Raw genomic sequence first — 18,914 nt, forward strand, 5'->3', positions numbered from 1 at the left:
GAGGGTGGGAGGAGAAAGGAAGGATGGGAGAGAGGGAGGGAGGGTGGGAGGAGAAAGGAAGGGAAAAGGAAGAGAAGCAAGAAAAGAGAAGGAAACAATGAAAGGAGGGAGGAAAAGAGGGAGGGAGGGAGGAAAAAAGGATGCAAAGAAGGAGGGAAGAAAAGGAAGGAGAGAGGGAACAATGGAGGGAAGGAAGGAAGAAGAAAGGAGATGAGATAGGAAAAGACTGAGGGAAGGAAGGAAGGAGGAAGGGAAGAAAGGAAGAAAGGAGCGGGGGAAGTAAAGAAAGATGGGGGAAGGGGAAGAAAGGAAGAAGAGGAGAAGAAAGAAGGAAGGATGGAGGGAAGGAAGGAGAGAGGGAGAAAAGAAAGGATGGAGGGGAGGAAGGAAGAAAGGAGGGTGGGGAAGAAGAAAAGAAGAAGGGGGAAAAGGAGAGAGGGAAGGAAGAGAGGAGAGAAGGAAGGAAGGAGAGGAGGAAGGAAGAAGGGAGGGCAGGAAGGGAGAGGGAGGTGGCAGGAAGGAGAAAAGGCGATGGGAAACCTTCAATTAAAATACAGGACATGCGAAACCGTATGTCCCCTTTGGAGCTTCAGACTCTCCTTTTTGCAGTCTCTGCACCCCCAGTGAATGCCCCCACCACACACATACCCCTGTGTTCCAGCTTCCTCCTACCAAGGCAATGCGAGGCTGTTATGTGAACCATGCTTTCAAATACACTGTTTCCTCTGTTTGGAAGAAGTCTGGCCATTGCACAGCCCTGAAGCTCCAATTTTCCCAGCCATGGCCGACTCTACCTCCTTTGAGCCATCTTCCTCAAACTTCCTCGTGCCCCTGTCTGCTCACCCGCATTGCACACTCAGGTTCACTGAGCAGGGTGGGCACAGGCTGCACCCTGAGCACTCCTGACCTGATATCCACATCCATGCAATACATGTTTGCTGAATGAAAAAATGAGTGAATGAAAGAAAGTGAGAAAAGCCATCATTCTAGAAGCTGAAAGTCTTTCTCCATCTTTTCTTTTGCCTCCCCCTACCCCGCTCTCCACCGTCCAGCTCTATGGTGCCTCTACGGGCAGGTAGCTCACTTACTTGTCTTGGATGTTCTCAGCTACTTTGGCCATCCTGTAGGCATCCTCACAGCCTCAAGGGTGGATTGTTTTTGAATGGATTTTAAGGGTGTTTTCTTGCTTTTTTTCTGAATACAACATGGAATTTGTGTCCATATCATTTACTTTGTATTGCTTTGTCACTCCCTTTTCATCTTTCATCAGGGTGTTCATGGCCTTTCTTTGTGCTTCTGATGAATCTTCAATGCATATTGCATTTATTTTCTCTCTTTGTTCACAGAACCCACCAAGAAGCCAAACTCAGGTGAGTGACTCTTTGGCTGGGAAAAACTGAGGCAATGTCCTTGAACTGATGCTTATGGAGGGATAGTTGAGGATGTTTTATAGAACTGTGGGGTGTATGAAGAAGATGCAAAAACTGTACCAGATAGTAGATATTGAAAGCAAAATGTGGTGATTAGGGAAATGCAGATCACAACCACAGTGAAGCACCACTTCATACTCACTGAGATGGGTAAAATCTAAAATGGAAAATAACAAGTGTTGACAAGGATGTGACAAAACTGCAATGTTTGTACATTGCTGGTGGGAGTCTAAAATGGTACAGCCACTGTGAACAAATGCTTTGGTGGATTCTCAAAAAGTTAAATATAGAATTACTCTATGAACCAGCAATTCCACTCCTAGGTATGTACTCAAAATAATTGAAAACAAGGGTTCCAAGAAAAATGTGTACACAAATGTTCACAGCAGCACTATTCATTATAGCTAAAAGGCAGAAATAACTCACATGTTCATCAGTGGAAGAAATGAATAAACAAAATGTGGTCCATCCACACAATGGAATATTATTTAGCCTTGAAGAGGAATGAAGCACTGAAAATTGATACAAAGTGGTTGAGCCTCAAAAACATTTTACAAAGAGAAAAAAGCCAGAAACAAATAATCACATAGTGTATATTTTTATGAAGATGAAATTTCAAGAATAGGCGAATCCCTAGAACCAGAAGCAGTGTCACGACTGCCAGGAGCTGGAGGGGAAAGGGACAGTGACTGCCTGATAAAATCCAGGTTTTTTTTGGGGGGGGGACAAAAGTGCTCTGGAAGTACACAGAGGTGGTGGCTGCACAACATTGTGAATGTTCTAAATGCCCCTGAATTGTTCGCTTTTAAATGGTTAATTACATGTAAATTTTGCTTCAATTTATTTATTTATTTATTTTCAATTAAAAAGGTAACCTTTGGCCAGGGGTGGTGGCTCACACTTGTAATCCCAGTGCTTTGAAAGGCTGACGTGGGCAGATCACCTGAGGTCAGGGGTTTGAGATCAACCTGGGCAACATGGTGAAACCCATCTCTACTAAATATAAAAAAATTAGCTGGGCATGATGGCACATGCTTGGAATCCCAGCTACTTGGGAGGCTGAGGCAGGAGAATCACTTGAACCCGGGAGGTGGAGGTTGCAGTGAGCCAAGATCATGCCACTGCACTCCAACCTGGGTGACAGAGCGAGATTCCGTCTCAAAAAAAAAAAAAAAAAAAAAAGAAATAAAGAAAGAAAAAAGAAAAAGAAATAACTCCCAGACTTCTAGCAGACTCCTTGATGGCCTTCCTGACATGAGAGATATCAGGAAGTCAATGGACAGGCATTTATAGGTTGTTCAGAAAATGTTCACTATCAAGCAAGAATTGAAAATGCAGCTAAATTGCTGTTGGAGAGTGATGATAGCGTAAATATTTCCAACAAGGAGCTCTGCAATTCTTGCTGAAAAATCTTCCAAATGATGCTCTGCCTTAAGAAGAAATTCACACCCTGAATAGCACAGCAGGATGCGAACAGCAATGCCAGCCAAAAACATTGGAAACAAACCGGTAAAACTAAGTGATTGTTAGCTGTTTAAAAAAATAATAACTGGTATTAACAACAAAGTGAAACTTAATTTCTAAAGATTAGGCTACCTTCACAGAGAGGATAAGAAAGGGAAGAAGTGAGTAAAAGTAGTTAGATGTTGCTGGATTTTGACATTTTAAGGTTAAGTGTTCCTGTTAAAAATAGAAATTGAACGTATAACTCCTGAACTAGTGGAGGAAAATGAAGAATAAAATTAAATACAAAAAAATGAAGAATAAAATTAAATACCAAAATTAGCCAAGTATCGTGGTGAGCGCCTGTAGTCCCAGCTACTCAGGAGGCTGAGGTGGGAGGATCACTTGAGCCCCGGAGGTAGAGGTTGCAGTGAGCTGAGATTGCGTCACTGCCCTTCAGCCTGGGTGGCAGAGGCAGGCTTTTGTCTCAAAAATTAAAAAAATAATAATAAATTTAAAAACTGAATACTAAATGGAAGTTAGGAAGGAAGGAGTTAAAAAAGAAGAAAAGTAAAATAAAATAGTAGGAATAGTGTATCCTTAGTTATGTTCGATGTTCAATGATTTAATCAATCTGTAAAAAGACAGAGATTAGAGGATGCAATTTTAAATGTTTCATGCTATTTACAAGAGAAGCCTTTGCAACAAAATGCCAAAGGGAAGGTGAAAATAGCTAGGAAAAAAAATGCGCAAAGCAAATACCAGTAGAAAGAAAGGCAAGTTGGGCTATAGCAAAATCAGACAAAATAACCTTCGAGATGCAAACAACTTTGAGGCCCAAATAGAGGTTCTTCACACCAAAAGAATGATTCTCTAAATGATAATGGAATCTTGACCCAACCTGCACCTCAGGTTAAGTTAAAAGTGAAAATTTAAAGATCTAAATGTGAGATTTTAAAAAGCATTTCCCCAGAAATACCAGGATCTGTAGATGGAAATGTTATTAAGAAATAAGATGTGGAGCTGGGCGTGGTGGCTCACACCTGTAATCCCAGCACTTTGGGAGGCCGAGACTGGCGGATTTCTTGAGCCCAGGAGTTTGAGACTAGCCTGGGCAACATGGTGAGACCCCATCTTTACAAAAAATTTTTAAAAACATTAGCTGGACATGGTATGCACCTGTGGTCCCAGTTACTCAGGAGGCTGAGGTGGGAGGATCACCCGTGCCCAAGAGAGGTTGAGGCTGCAGTGAGCCATGATCACGCCACTGCACTGCAGCCTGGGTGACAGAGCGAGACCCTGTCTCCAAAGAAAAAAAAAAAAAGAAATGAAAACCGTAGCTCAGAGACTGAGAAACTGAGCAATGCATAGGTTCGGAAGGGTTTGAAACAGACTGACTAAATTATGTCTTGGCATATGAGACAGGTCGCAGTTATAAAACAATGAGAGAAGAAACCAAATTCCACATAGACAGGACTGAAGCAATTGGCTGTTCTTGTGGATGATATGTGATCAAATCTCAACTTCATGCAAATCTTTTTTTTTTTTTTTTTTGAGACAGTCTCGCTCTGTCACCCAGGCTACAGTGCAGTGGTGTGATCTCACCTCCCTGCAAACTTCTCCAGGGTTCAAGTAATTCTTGTGCCTCAACTGGGACTACAGGCAGGTGCCACCACGCCTGGCTAATTTTTGCATTTTTAGTAGAGACGCGGTTTCACCAAGTTGGCCAGGCTGGTCTCGAACTCCTGACCTCAGGTGATCTGCCCATCTCGGTCTCCCAAAGTGCTGGGATTACAAGTGTGAACCACCGTGCCCGGCCTCATGTAATACTTAAAAATGAACTACAGGTGGATTACAAACCTGAATGTAAAAGAAAAAAAAAATTTTTTTTTTTTGAGAAATAGAGAGAAATGTCTTATAACCTCAGGGTTAGGAGGTTTCTCTTAGATAAAATACAAAAAGCATAACCATGCCTGTAGTCCCAGCTACTCAGGAGCCTGAGGCATAAGGATCACTTGAGCTCGAGAGGCGGAGGTTGCAGTGAGCCGAGATCCTGCCATTGCTCTCCAGCTGAGGCTACAGAGTGAGACTCCGTCTCAAAAAAAAAAAAAAAAAAAAAAAAAAAGCATAACCTTTAAAAATGGGTTAGACTGTGCCTACATTTTAATAATAATAATAATAATAATATTCTGACTTCAGGCTCTAAAAATGTCAAAAGATGAGCTGTCAACTGGAAGAGGCTCCTTACTGCCCATATCACCAGGGAAAGTTTAATATGCAAAATGCAGTCATCCTTCAGAATTCATGGGGTATTAGTTTTAAGACCCCTTCTTCCCCGCAGACACCAAAATCCACAGCTGCCGAAGTTCCTGATATAAAATGGTGTAGTATTTGCATATAATGCAAGTATATGTTCCTGTATATTTTTATTTATTTATTTATTTGGAGACAGAATCTCACTCTGTTGCCCAGGCTGGAGGGCAGTGGTGTGATCTTGGCTCACTGTAACCTCCACCTCCCGGGTTCAAGAGATTCTCCTGACTCAGTCTCCCAAGTAGCTGGGATTACAGGTATGCACCACCATTCCCAGCTAATTTTTGTATTTTTAGTAGAGACGGGTTTTAACCACGTTGTTGAGGCTGGTTTCGAACTCCTGCCCTCACGTAATCTGTCCACCTTGGCCTCCCAAAGTGCTGAGATTACAGGGATGAGCCACAGGGTCCAGCCTCTGGTATACTTTAAATTATCTTTTTTTTTTTTTTGGAGACTGAGTCTCGCTCTGTCGCCCGGGCTGGAGTGCAGTGGCTGGATCGCAGCTCACTGCAAGCTCTGCCTCCCGGGTTCACGCCATTCTCCTGCCTCAGCCTCCTGAGTAGCTGGGACTACAGGCGCCCGCCACCTCGCCCGGCTAGTTTTTTGTATTTTTTAGTAGAGACGGGGTTTCACCATGTTAGCCAGGATGGTCTCGATTTCCTGACCTCGAGATCCGCCCGTCTCGGCCTCCCAAAGTGCTGGGATTACAGGCTTGAGCCACCGCGCCCGGCCACTACTTTAAATTGTCTCTAGGTTACTCATAACTCCTGATATGGTGTAAATGCTATGCAAATAGTTGTCATACTATATTATTTTTTATTTGTATTACTTTTTATTGGATTGCTATATTTTATTTTTTGAAATATTTTCTTTTCTTTTTTTTTTTTTTTTGAGACGGAGTCTTGCTCTGTCGCCCAGGCTGGAGTGCAGTGGCGCGATTTCGGCTCACTGCAACCTCTGCCTCCTGGGTTCACGCCATTCTCCTGGCTCAGCCTCCCAAGTAACTGGGACTACAGACGCCCACCACCACGCCCGGCTACTTTTTTTTTTGTATTTTTAGTAGAGACAGGGTTTCACCGTGTTAGCCAGGATGGTGTCGATCTCCTGACCTCGTGATCCGCCAGCCTTGGCCTCCCAAAGTGCTGGGATTACAGGCGTGAGCCACCGCGCCCGGCCGAAGTATTTTCAATACAAGACTAGTTGGATCTATAGATGCAGAAATTCTGGTTATAGAGCACAAACTGTGTATAGATAGCTCCTACCAAAACAGACGGATGGCAAAAAAAAAAAAAAAAAAAAAAAAAAAGAAAAGAAAAGAAAAAGAAAATGGAGGAGAGAGACTATAAGGCGACTAAAAGAAGAGGGATATAATCACTCCATTTACTGAAAAGAAAAATTCAAACAGGGAATTGCACAATTGACCAGCTGTTGTGTGTAAGAAATGCTCAGGGTCACACATATTCATTGAAAGTCAATTTAAGCCACTGTTTAAATTTAAACCAATTTAAACAATTGGGCTTTTCTTTTCTAAAAAAAAAAAAAAAAAAAAAAAAGGGTCAATTAGGCTAGGCAAGGTGGCTCACCCATGTAATCTCGGCACTTTGGGAGGCTGAGGTGGGTGGATCACGAGGTCAGGAATTTGAGACCAGAGTGGCCAATATAGTGAAACCCTGTCTCCACCAAAAATACGAAAGTTAGCTGGGTGTGGTGGCAGGTGCTTGTAGACCCAGCTGCTCAGGAGGCTGAGGCAGGAGAATCGCTTGGACCCAGGAGGCGGAGGTTGCAGTGAGCCGAGATCGTGCCATTCATTGCACTCCAGCCTGGGCGACAGAGCAAAACTCCATTTCAAAAAAAAAAATAGGTCAATTAAAGGTGTGGCAATGGCAATTTGAGACAGCCCAAGAGCTGACCAATTGCTGGTGGGATTATAACCCTGTCAAAGTCCTGAAGAGACCTTCAGGGACATCCGAATATGAGCACATCTCCCTTCTGATTCTGCTTGCGGTGCACACACAGCAACAGCACAACCACGTGGGCATGGGGGAAAGCTGGGAAAGCTGGTGGCACCAGTGTTCATAAGAGAAGAAAGAACATGAAGTGCTCACCAGTGACACCATCGTGGGACACGGGCGATGGTGCTGCTGATGTGAATGAAGTGGGTCTCTAGCACCAGTAGGAATACCTCTCAAAAATATCACAAGCAGTTTAAAAAGACAGAGGAAAGGTAACCAAAGGAAGACAACATTGATGTCCATTTTAACATGCACCAAAGAAAACTATAGCTTGATTATGAACGCACACACACACGCACTTGTCTGATAAAGTGTTTTTTTCTTTTAGAGGTGGGGTCTTGCTCTGTTGCCCAGGCTGGAGTGCAGTGACATGATCATGACTCACTGCAGCCTCGAACTCCTTGGCTCAAGTGATCCTCCCACCTCAGCCTCCCAAGTAGCTTGGATGATAAGCATGCATCGTCATACCCAGTTATTGCTTATTTATTTATATTTTTTGTAGAGATAAGTTCTTGCTATGTTGCGCAGTCTGGTCTCAAACTCCTGGCCTCAAGTGATCCTCATGCCTCAGCCTCCCAAAGTGCTGGGATTATAGGCATGAGACATTATGCCCAGCCTGTAGTTAAAGTGGTTTTAAAAAAATCACCTAGAGGCAGGGCGTGGTGGCTCATGCCTGTAATCCCAGCACTTTGGGAGGCCGAGGCGGGAGGATCACGAGGTCAGGAGATCGAGACCATCCTGGCTAATATGGTGAAATCCCGTCACTACTAAAAATACAAAAAAAATTAGCTGGGCATGGGTGGCAGGCGCCTGTAGTCCCAGGTACTCAGGAGGCTGAGGCAGGGGAAAGGCATGAACCCAGGAGACAGAGGTTGCAGTGAGCCGAGATAATGCCACTGCACTCCAGCCTGGGTGACAGAGCAAGACTCCGTCTCAAAAAAAAAGAAGTATATTGGTTCAGTCTGGAAAGATGGAACAAGTTGAAGCAAAGGCAGGAAGACTGGAATCAGGGAGGGGGTTTCCAGGTCATGAACAGGTGAGAGACAAAACAGTTGCCTTCTTTTGAGTTTCTGATTAGCCTTTCCAAAGGAGGCGATCAGATAAGCAGTTGCCTCAGTGAGCAGAGGGGTGACTTTGAAAGAATGGGAGGCAGGTCGGCCCTAAGCAGTTCTCAGCTGGACTTTTCCCTTCAGCTTAGTGACTTGGGGGCCCCAAGATTTATGTTCCTTTCACAGTGTGTGAGTGAGAGCACTTGGAAACTGAGAAGCGGAAGTGTGGCAGGCCAGGTCCCACTAACACAGGCCCCCACAACACCTGTTTCAGTATTGATTGACTGGTTAAATATTAAAAGCCAGCGCCCTTATACAATGGCTGGAATGTAACAAAAGCCCACCAAGAGTTTTTCCCAGGCCTTCCCTGGGCCTTAAAGGATGATAAAATAATGAAGGAATTCTTGACAGGACCCATTTAGGATTACACAAGTTTTACTGGGGGTCTGCAGAAACTCCCCAGGCCTCCACAAACAAGCTTATCGGGGCTTTGAAGGAACTCCACAAACCTCTGTGACTTAGCAGGAGACAACATAAGGGTAATCACCCCAGCAGCTGGACCCACTTTGATGACGTCAATTTACTGAGGCTCCAGAGGAAGGTCCTCAGGACTCACAACTTAGTTATAGATTAAAAGAAGTTAATCACTTATGTCGTTAGATAAAATGTGCACTTACACATAGACATATAGCTTAGAAGGTATATAAGTTCTGGAAAACTTTGTCATTTTGAGTGGGTCTGGTAGTATTGTCTACATGACTTCTCCCTGTAACCACTTACAGAAATAAAAACCTTCTTCCTCCTTCGTTCGTCTGTGTCCTATTATTGGGCCACAAAAAATGCAGCCTGACCCTCAATTTGCTCAGGAAAGACAAGGAGACTTGGGAACACTCCTTACACTTCAAAGAGAAGGCTCAAGGCCATTAAGAAAGACCTGTTGGGGTGCCATCCTTCCATTAAACTTAAGTTAGTTGTTAAAAAGATTTATAGGCCGGGCGTGGTGGCTCAAGCCTGTAATTCCAGCACTTTGGGAGGCCGAGGCGGGCGGATCGCAAGGTCAGGAGATCGAGACCATCCTGGCTAACATGGTGAAACCCCGTCTCTACTAAAAATACAAAAAACTAGCCGGGCGAGGTGGCAGGCGCCTGTAGTCCCAGCTACTCGGGAGGCTGAGGCAGGAGAAAGGTGTGAACCCGGGAGGCGGAGCTTGCAGTGAGCTGAGATCCCGCCACTGCACTCCAGCTTGGGCGACAGAGCAAGACTCCGTCTCAAAACAAAACAAAACAAAACAAAACAAAAAAGATTTATATACACCTCAAAAACAGAGGGGAAAACATTAGTTTTCTAAAGGTAGTGCTCTAATGAAAATAGGAGGAAGGGTTACTTTCTTACTTGGCAACAAGGAAAATGCAAATTACATATATTTTAGATTTCAAAAATTTTCTGGACAAATATGAAGAACACTATTAAACTCTAACAAACAGCAATCCAGAACTCATTTTTGGTGGTGTTTTTGCTAAATGTATTTGTCATTCTGTTAATTTCCCTACTGTAATCTACCAACTTTGTGATCTCAGTTGAAAAATCAGCAGAACTTTCTAGTCATTTGAAAACAACATAGAGATTTTAAGAAACATCAGCAATATTCAAATTTAAGAAAACTGATTGTAACTTAGAAATTCTGAGGAAGAAAAGTAATGAAGGGTAACTTGTTCCAGCAGAAAATCAGTATATTTTTATAACAACTTTAATTATTTTAACTACATACCTTCATTCTGTGGTTAAAATTTAAGTCACTAACAATTCCAAATTTTGGTGAGCATGCATAGCAATGGAAAGCTCAGACATTGCTGTGGCAGTGTGAAACAGCACAAAAACCCTAGAAAATTCTTGTAAAGGTACACACAAAATTAACTGTACAGCTACCCCATGAGCTGAAAATTTCACTCGTAGGTGTTGGCCCAGGTACACTGAAAACAGATGTCCACTTAGAGACTTGAGCTCAACTGTTGACAGCAGCTTTATTAATAAAAGCCTCAAACTCAAAACAGCCCAGAGTTCACCAACAACAGTGTACATAAGCTGAGGTAATTTCATGCAAATTTCAACCTGAAAGAAAGAAGCCAGACACTCTCCAGAATATAGCTCTGTTCATATAAAGCCTTGATCTCGGCCGGGAGCAGTGGCTCACACCTGTAAACCCAGCACTTTGGGAGGCTGAGGTGGGTGGATCATGAGGTCAGGATATCGAGACCATCCTGGTTAACATGGTGAATCCCTGTCTCTACTAAAAATACAAAAAAATTAGCTGGGCGTGGTGGCAGGCGCCTATAGTCCCAGCTATTTGGGAGGCTGAGGCAGGAGAATGGCATGAACCTGGGAGGTGGAACTGGCAGTGAGCCGAGATTGCACCACTGCACTCCAGCCTGGGTGACAGAGCAAGACTCTACCTCGAAAAAAAAAAAAAAATTGACCTCTCAATTGCATGGATAGAAATCATACAATTGACAGAGGAATTGCAAAAGGGCACAGGCAATATTAAGGGTTGAAGGAATTATGTAAATAGCTTGTAACTTATTTGGGGTGATAGTTACTCAGGCATATGCATTTGCCAAAGTTCATGCATCTATAAATAAAAGATCTGTGCACAATATCTCATGAAGATTTTTTATTCTTGACATTATTACATAGTCCAATATGAAATAAAATATTAATTAAATTTCTTGAAATACTAGAATTCTGATAACTACCCTTTGTTTCTAATTTGTAAAAAAAAATCTGTATGGAACAGATTTGGAACAAATATGGAAAATTTATGTATTTCGCAGCAGTAAAATCGTGACATTTCACAGTATTAGGGAAAGCATTACCTAGTTCAATGACTAATGAAATAATATCTAATCAATCATGAATATCTACATTACTCTTTTACTAAGATATTTTTTAGATGGAGCAATTACTTTCAGGTTAATAATAGCAAATATTTAGTTAATCCTTTATTAATGCTGATGTCTGTTTTAAGTATTTATTTACTTTTTTTTTGAGACTGAGTCTCTCTCTATTGCCCAGGCTAGAGTGCACTGGCATGATCTTGGCTCACTGCAAGCTCCACCTCCCAGGTTCACGCCATTCTTCTGCCTCAGCCTCCCAGTAGCTGGGACTACAGACGCCCACCACTAGGCCAGCTAATTTTTTGTATTTTTAGTAGAGATGGGGTTTCACCGTGTTAGCCAGGATGGTCTGGATGTCCTGACCTTGTGATCCTCCTGCTTTGGCCTCCCAAAGTGCTGGGATTACTGGTGTGAGCCACTGCACCCAGCCTGTTCTAAGTATTTCTTATATAGACTCACATTTAATGCTTGTGTACCTTAATTCACATTTCTTCATGAGTTGATTTTATTAATAAATAGCATTTCAACTAACAAAATTATTATAGAATTGAAAAAACTGAGACTCAGACAGGGAAAGTACATTGTTGAAGTTCAAGCCTGTAAGTGGCACTCCAGGTAGCCAAAGCTGAAGGGTTTACCTTCTAGAGCCCATGTTCTTTATTCAGTACCAAGCTCCCTCTTAATATATTTTAAGTGTCGACATTTTAAAATATAGCAAACATCCTTTGGCAGCCAAAGCACACTTGATACTTACAGTTAGAATTTGTTTATTCATGTTTGTTTAATCATCACAAAAATACAAAAATGCTTCATTTCAGTAATTCCTAAATAAACCATACATAAAGTGTCAATTCCTCTCCTGGGAGTGTGCTTCACATAAATTCTTATAAATGTTCTCCATAGTACATGTATAAGAATGTATTAAAAAAAGCAATATTTGTAATAGCTGAAACCAGAAAATACTCATTCGTCCAACAAAAATAGAATGAATTATGCACAGCATTTTTTTCTTAAAAATTCTTGTTTGCGCAGCACATGTACTAAAATTAGAATGATATAGAGATCAGCACTGCTCATGTGCCAGGACAGTATTCAAATATGAAGTATTTCATATTTGTGGGAGTAGAATGGTGGCTACCCTCTAGTAGGGTCAGGTGGAGAGATTAGTATTGTTATTCAAAAATTATAGTATTTCATCTAGATAGAAGCAATTAGTTGAGATCTATTGTAGAGCATGGTGAATATAGGTAACAAGAATGTACTGAATGCTTGAAAATTGCTAACAGAGTACAATTTAAATGTTCCTAGTGCAAAAAGAAAGGGAAGTATATGAAGTAGTAGATACATTGCTTGATTTAGTCATTCCACAATGTATACATGCATGAAGACATAATTTTTAATAATCTGAAAACTGCCAAAATTTGTTAAGCAAAAGAAGCTCTACATAATATTTTATACTTATGTTTATGCACATTGTTAAAGAAAAAGAGTATTTGGTGATACTTGTTCAAACTTGGTAAGGAAGACTATTCAGGACCTTCAGCACAGCAATGAGGTCTTGCACTCGGGGAGAGATTGGCCTTAGCTCCAAATACATCTGGGCAGGTGGGGATTTATAGCCAAGGAACAGGGAGTAGGGTCAATGGATGGAGAATCACTAAGAGAAGACATCACAGATAAGGCAGATTCCTGCTGAAGACGGGCTAGGCTGATCAGATGTCACCTAGAGGGTAGTGGAGGATGAGGAACCTGATCAGATATCGAGGCTGATTAAGTGTTGAGGGTGATCAGATATGGGGTGGGGGTACAGACTTGCTAACCTGGCTTAGCAGATTTCTTTCCCAAAACTGTGTTTGGCAAGGAAGTGCACAGGTAAGCCTAGGAGAAGGTTCAGAAACCTGACTAAAGTTTGGTCAAGCAGAGAATCTGTGTCAGAAGTTCAAGAAAAGGAAAATTAATGTATGGTAATGAAGGTCAGAATGGGTGTGATTTTTGGGAAAGTGAAAAGAGTGGTTTTAAATATTACAAAGTAGTTTTGAGTCAGTGTTTAAAAGGTAACAGGCAATATACAGTTCTCATTTGGCATAAAGTTCAGATTAAGTAGTATTGTCTCTGGAATAAAGTAATTCATGAAGTTAACAGCTTTTTTTAAACCCTGAACTTTGAGAAACATGATATCCATCTCTAATATACACTCTTTTAGTGTTTGAGTTTTATTATTTAAGGTAGTGTGTCTGAAAAGTTTTGGAATATTGGAAAGTTGACTTTGATATATACCATTAATTTTAACTTTTGATTTATTTTTATTGTGGAAAAATTTCTTTGTAATTTATGCTTCAAAACGTAGTTTACAGTTATTGCCAAACTTCTAGTTTTCTGTTTTAGCTTATCTGCAAATTTTATGAAGTCTTGGAATTAAATTTTTATTTAAATCCTATCAAATTAAACCAGTTGGGTCACCAGCCCCTGTCCTTCCATCTCCATAATCTGGGTAGTCAGTATTCTCAACATTCCATCTGTATTTTCCATTCCACAGGCTTAAAATCTAATAGGTCATGGAAACAAGTAGATTGCCATTTTAAGGGTTTTCAGAAGAAAGGCAAAACGATGAGTTTCATAGAGATATAAAAATGACAAGGAGTTAAAGATTTTGTTTTAGCAGAAACATTATATAACTAGTTGAAAGGTTTGGATTTATGTGGAGTAAAGGAACTGAATTGCAAGTGGAGGCACCATTGGTGTTTCCACAGCGTGAAGGGGAGAGAAAGAAATAAGTTTGACCCTGCTTACATATCCATTCCTTAGTTACCTGCAATTTACAGAGACGTGCAAAGTAACTGAAAGACCAATGTATACATAGTCTAGAAAGGACTGCTTAACATGCTGCATATAGAAGTGTGATTTCTTTTTGTACAATTTTCAAATGTGTTTCTCATTAGAGTATTTAAAATGAACCGCGGTGTCTCTTTGTATCAAGTTAGTACTCTGCTAAACAGCCACAAACATAGGCGGGATCACTTCTGGATGTTTTATTTCTTTGCAAGTTAATCGTGTTGACACAACTTGTCTTGAAATTAAGTTTAAAATGAAATACCAGTAAAACCAAAATGAATAAGACCTTTATTAGTCAGAGAAAAGAAAACAATATTGAAACTAAACATAAGAAAGTGAGGGCTGTAAGTTACCGTAAAAACGAGCATCTACATAGGTCTTTGTAGCCAGTGTTACCCGATTGTCCTACAGCTTTGTCGAGTGGCTGTAGCGGTCCCGTTGCTGCGGTGAGCTGGCTGTGTTGATGGGCGGTAAGTGGCCTAGCTGCATTCTTGAGTGTGTGGCTTTGATACAGTCATCCCTGTACAATCTGTTGTCCAGTTCCATTTCTCTGCAGAGTACCGAAGAAGGATCTGCGGGAAGCAAACTGCAACTGTTTTGCAGCATCTTCGCCTTCCGACGAGGTCGATACTTATAATTCGGGTATTTCTCTCTATGCATGGCCTGTAGTTTCTGTGCCTCCTGGAAGAATGGCCGTTTATCGGCTTCGGTAAGCATTTTCCACTGGTATCCCAGCTGCTTGCTGATCTCTGAGTTTAGCATTTTGGGATTCTCTAGAGCCATCTTGCGCCTCTGATCGCGAGACCACACAATGAATGCGTTCATGGGTCGCTTCACTCTATCCTGGACGCTGCCTTTACTGTTTTCTCCTGCTTCACACCGATACTTAGAGCTACAGCTTTCAGTGCAAATGAAGGAAGAGCTTCTCCGGAGAGCAGGAACGTTCTGTTGCGCAGCTGGACTGTAATCATCAGTGTTAAATACGCTTAACATAGCAGAAGCATATGATTGCATTGTCAAAAACAAGGAGGGTGCGACAAAACTGAAAGGTGCCAGATTTGGAAACTTAATTAACTATCCAAAACTTACTTCTACCAGATTCTCTGTTACCTTAACTTTTGTAATGAAACTTTCTTTCTCCGCCCCCAACACCCCTCTCAACTCCGCCCAACCAGCTAACCCCCTAGTGCCCTGACAATGTATTCATTCTCAAGCAAAACACGGTAATTCAGTAACATTGACTACTTGCCCTGCCAATCGGCCGCCCTGAAGGCTCTACTACTGTCCTGAAAAATGCAAATTTGACTTAATCACCAATTTTTTCACTGACCTTTTACGCCAGTTGAGAGGGCAGAAAAAGCTATATGAATTGTTTATCATTATCAATATATGTGCATGTTACCTTTAAAAAACAAAGCTTAATGAGAACCTAATTGTGTTAACCACATACATACATACATACATAACTGCATATTGAATTTATAGTAATCATTATCGCTTTTTCTTCACTTCTATTTAAAGAGTAAATGTGTATAGAATTTCTATACACATTTTTCGCAGGCATTAAGTATCAGAATATTAACATATACTTACAAGTTTTTGTTTCGTTTTTAGATGGAGTTTCGCTCTGTCGCCTAGGCTGGAGTGCAGTGGCCTGATCTTGGCTCACTGCAAGCTCCGCCTCCCAGGTTCTCGCCATTCTCCTGCCTCAGCCTCCCGAGTAGCTGGGACCACAGGCGCCCGCCACCACGCTAAGCTAATGTTTTTTTGTTGTGGTTGTTGTTTGTTTGTTTGTTTTTTTGAGACGGAGTCTTGCTCTGTGCCCCAGGCTGGAGTCCAGTGGCGCGATCTCGGCTCACTGCAAGCTCCGCCCCCCGGGTTCACGTCATTCTCCTGCCTCAGCCTCCCGAGTAGCTGGGACTACAGGCGCCGCCACCATGCCCGGCTAGTTTTTTCTATTTTTAGTAGAGACGGGGTTTCACCATGTTAGCCAGGATGGTCTCGATCTCCTGACCTCGTGATCTGCCCGTCTCGGCCTCCCAAAGTGCTGGGATTACAGGCTTGAGCCACCGCGCCTGGCCGTGTTTTGTATTTTTAGTGGCAACAGGGTTTCACCGTGTTGGCCAGGATGGTCTCGATCTCCTGACCTCGTGATCCGCCCACCTCGGCACCCCCAAAGTGCTGGGATTACCGGCGTGAGCCTCTGTGCCTGGTCACAAGTATTTCATGTCCAACTTCTAGGATGGCTAACATTTGACTTTTAAAAAAGAAATTGTTTCATTTTGAGATTCTCCAAAGGCACAAGATGGCTCTAGAGAATCCCAAAATGCTAAGAACTCAAAACAGTTTTAAGATACACTAAAAAGAGGACACAATTCTTTTCTTTGCAGATTGTATAGTGGAATACTTTTGAAGGCATTTTCTTCACTATCACCCAATTAGCAATTTAAAAAACAATATTTTACAAGTCTAAATTAAATTTCTATTCACAACTAATAAATTACAGTCATCAGTTTATCATATTTACATTTTAGTTCAACCTCCTTCAAAATTTAAAGGTCACAATTTACCAAACTAAAGAAGTGAATAACTCTCTTCAATAAATCTTAAAGTCTGATGAGAAATGACAAGATTTCTTTGATGAAATAAAATGGAAGGAAAGTCTCCCCACTCATCATTATATTTTAATGCCATATTTGCAAAATGGGAGTAACAACTACAGGTTGCATAGTACACAGAACCTATTAATAAAGATAAACTCTCAGCAAGACTGAGTGATGCCAAAATTCCTAAGATAATAAAATTAAAATCCTGTAAAATATGAAAAGAGTTCATATAACCAAATGTGGTTGTTCAGTAAATGTTATAATGAAATAATATCAGAAACTTAAAAAAATTAACTATATTCCTTCAAAAGATAAATGTGAAAACTGTAATTTGTATCCTAGTCATCTAATAAAGTTTAGTATTTAAGATACAAACTTTAGTATTCATTATACAAAGTGGAAATATAGTTGTTTGACTCAAGTTAAAATGTGTATCTTAATAGCAAATAAAATGGTTAAATTGCAGTCACACACACAAACAGATTTTCTACAATTGGAAATCACTTAAAAGATGAGAAAAAACATACCCATTCAAAATCTGATGTGAAAATAGCAAAAACTGACACAAGGCACCACATGGGTGAATCTTGAAAACGTTACACTGTGTGAAAAAGTCAGATGCAAGAGGCCAGACACAGAATGATCCCACGTATATGAAATGTTCAGGAAAAGCAAATAAATAGAGACCAAAACCAGATTAATGGTTGCTAAGGACTGGATGAAAGAGGTTGTGGAGAGTTACTGCTGGTGGATGCATGGTTTCTTTTGAGGAATGATAAAATGTGCTCTGGAACTAGAGAGAGGTGATGCCTGCACAACATCGTGAACCAAAGAGTCACAGAAACTGAAGTACAAATAAGGAGTTTGTTGGCAGTCTTAGGATTGGAAATCGAGAAACAGATTCCAGAAGCATCTGACATTGTGTTGTGACCGGCTATTTTGAGAGACAGTTTTTAAAGGGAACAAGAGAAAGTTGGTACTCATTAGGTTGCTTAAACAACCTGTTATCTTAATTGGTAGTGAAGGGTTATCTTAAGAGTTCATGGGTTTCTATGCAACAGTCCTTGAATCAGGGGTTTGGGGGAAAAGTCAGTTTTTACCATAAAATCTTTTAATAAGTGGCAGCAATTTTTGTCTGCAGAATCTGTAAGTACATTTTGCAGTCAGGCAGTTGCAAGATGGGTTTCTTTTTTTTTTTTTTTTTTTTTTTTTTTTTTGTATTCTTTAGTAGAGACGGGGTTTCACCGTATTAGCCAGGGTGGTCTCGATCTCCTGACCTCGTGATCCGCCCATCTCGGCCTCCCAAAGTGCTGGGATTACAGGCTTGAGCCACCGCGCCCGGCCGCAAGATGGGTTTCAAAAGCAAAATGTTATTGCTATGGTTAACTCTTGTTTCCTTCGTTCCCCGGTACTACTAAGTCGTCCACTTTAAGAGGGATAAAGTCGCGTCGCATAGGAGCGAGGATGGAGAGAGGCGACGAGGCGGCTATCAAGAGGTACCGCGTCCACTTGCGCCCAGTCACACAGCAGGACGCCGCCCCCGCCCCATTGCACATGATACCCTGCGAGGTCGCGGGGGACTGCCCTCCACTGTGCGGCGCTTCTTCTCGCCAGCATACGCCAGGGCCCCGAGGGACTCTAAGTGTTGTTTCGGGGCTGCAGTCTATGGGGCGAGGAGGTGGCGGTGCCGCCCAGCCTTGCAGGATCCGTGATGGTGACTGAAGAGGAGGAGGTGTCGTTGGGGAAGCCGGACCCCTGGCGGGGTTCCGGGAATGACGACCAAGAAAAGGAGCCCCTAGAGCGGGGCTTCCACCGCTTCAGCTGAACCGCTACCAGCTTCAGCCGCTTCACCTTGTGGGGCATGGAGGCCATCCCTGGCCCGGATGCCAAAGTTCCTGGGGCCTTAACTTGGCCAAGCCTCGCGGCAACGATTCACGCGCAGGTGCCCAAGGACACAGAACCAGGGCTTGAAATTCAAAGCCTCAAACCCTTCACAGCAGTAAATCAGCTCTTCACTTTGGAGCCACTGGATCCATCACCCCAATAAAGGAGCTCTTCCCAGCACACACTTACACACAAAACATAAAGTGGTGAATTTTATATTCTTATATACGTATGTCAAACCATCTATATATTTTTAAAAGGCAAAAAAGACCTCCCAGATGCTTATATCACATGACGTGGTGTGTGAGGAGACTCACTAGGTGGGGGGCAGTCAACTAAATTTAAATACAGACACGAACTTATTATTTTTCTGTCTACAGCGCCTAGGATAGTGTGTGACATGTAGTAGGTTCTTAATATACGTCTCTGATACTTTAATTAATGAAATGTGTAA

The 18,914-nt window shown here is 41.9% G+C and overlaps 2 protein-coding genes across 4 annotated transcripts in view; one reads left to right on the forward strand and one right to left on the reverse strand.

The window, feature by feature from the left end:
• The window catches only part of LOC104667027 (ribonuclease H2 subunit C-like), a 41,189-nt gene extending 22,649 nt beyond the window's left edge, over positions 1–18,540 (forward strand). For all 3 annotated transcript variants that reach the window (XM_030926255.1, XM_030926254.1, XM_030926253.1), the window contains 2 exons: positions 1,347–1,370; positions 17,996–18,540. In XM_030926255.1, coding sequence (XP_030782115.1) covers positions 1,347–1,370; positions 17,996–18,298 — 327 coding nt within the window. In that variant the 3' untranslated portion in view covers positions 18,299–18,540. The remainder of the gene's footprint in view (positions 1–1,346; positions 1,371–17,995) is intronic.
• Positions 14,250–15,074, reverse strand: SRY (sex determining region Y). The gene has a single exon (XM_010369191.2). The coding sequence runs from the start codon at positions 14,982–14,984 to the stop codon at positions 14,376–14,378; it is 609 nt and encodes a 202-aa protein (XP_010367493.1). The 5' UTR covers positions 14,985–15,074; the 3' UTR covers positions 14,250–14,375.
• Positions 18,541–18,914: the final 374 nt, after the last annotated feature.

Source organism: Rhinopithecus roxellana, chromosome 22 (assembly GCF_007565055.1).
Source record: "Rhinopithecus roxellana isolate Shanxi Qingling chromosome 22, ASM756505v1, whole genome shotgun sequence".
In the NCBI taxonomy this organism is placed as follows: Eukaryota; Metazoa; Chordata; class Mammalia; order Primates; family Cercopithecidae; genus Rhinopithecus; species Rhinopithecus roxellana.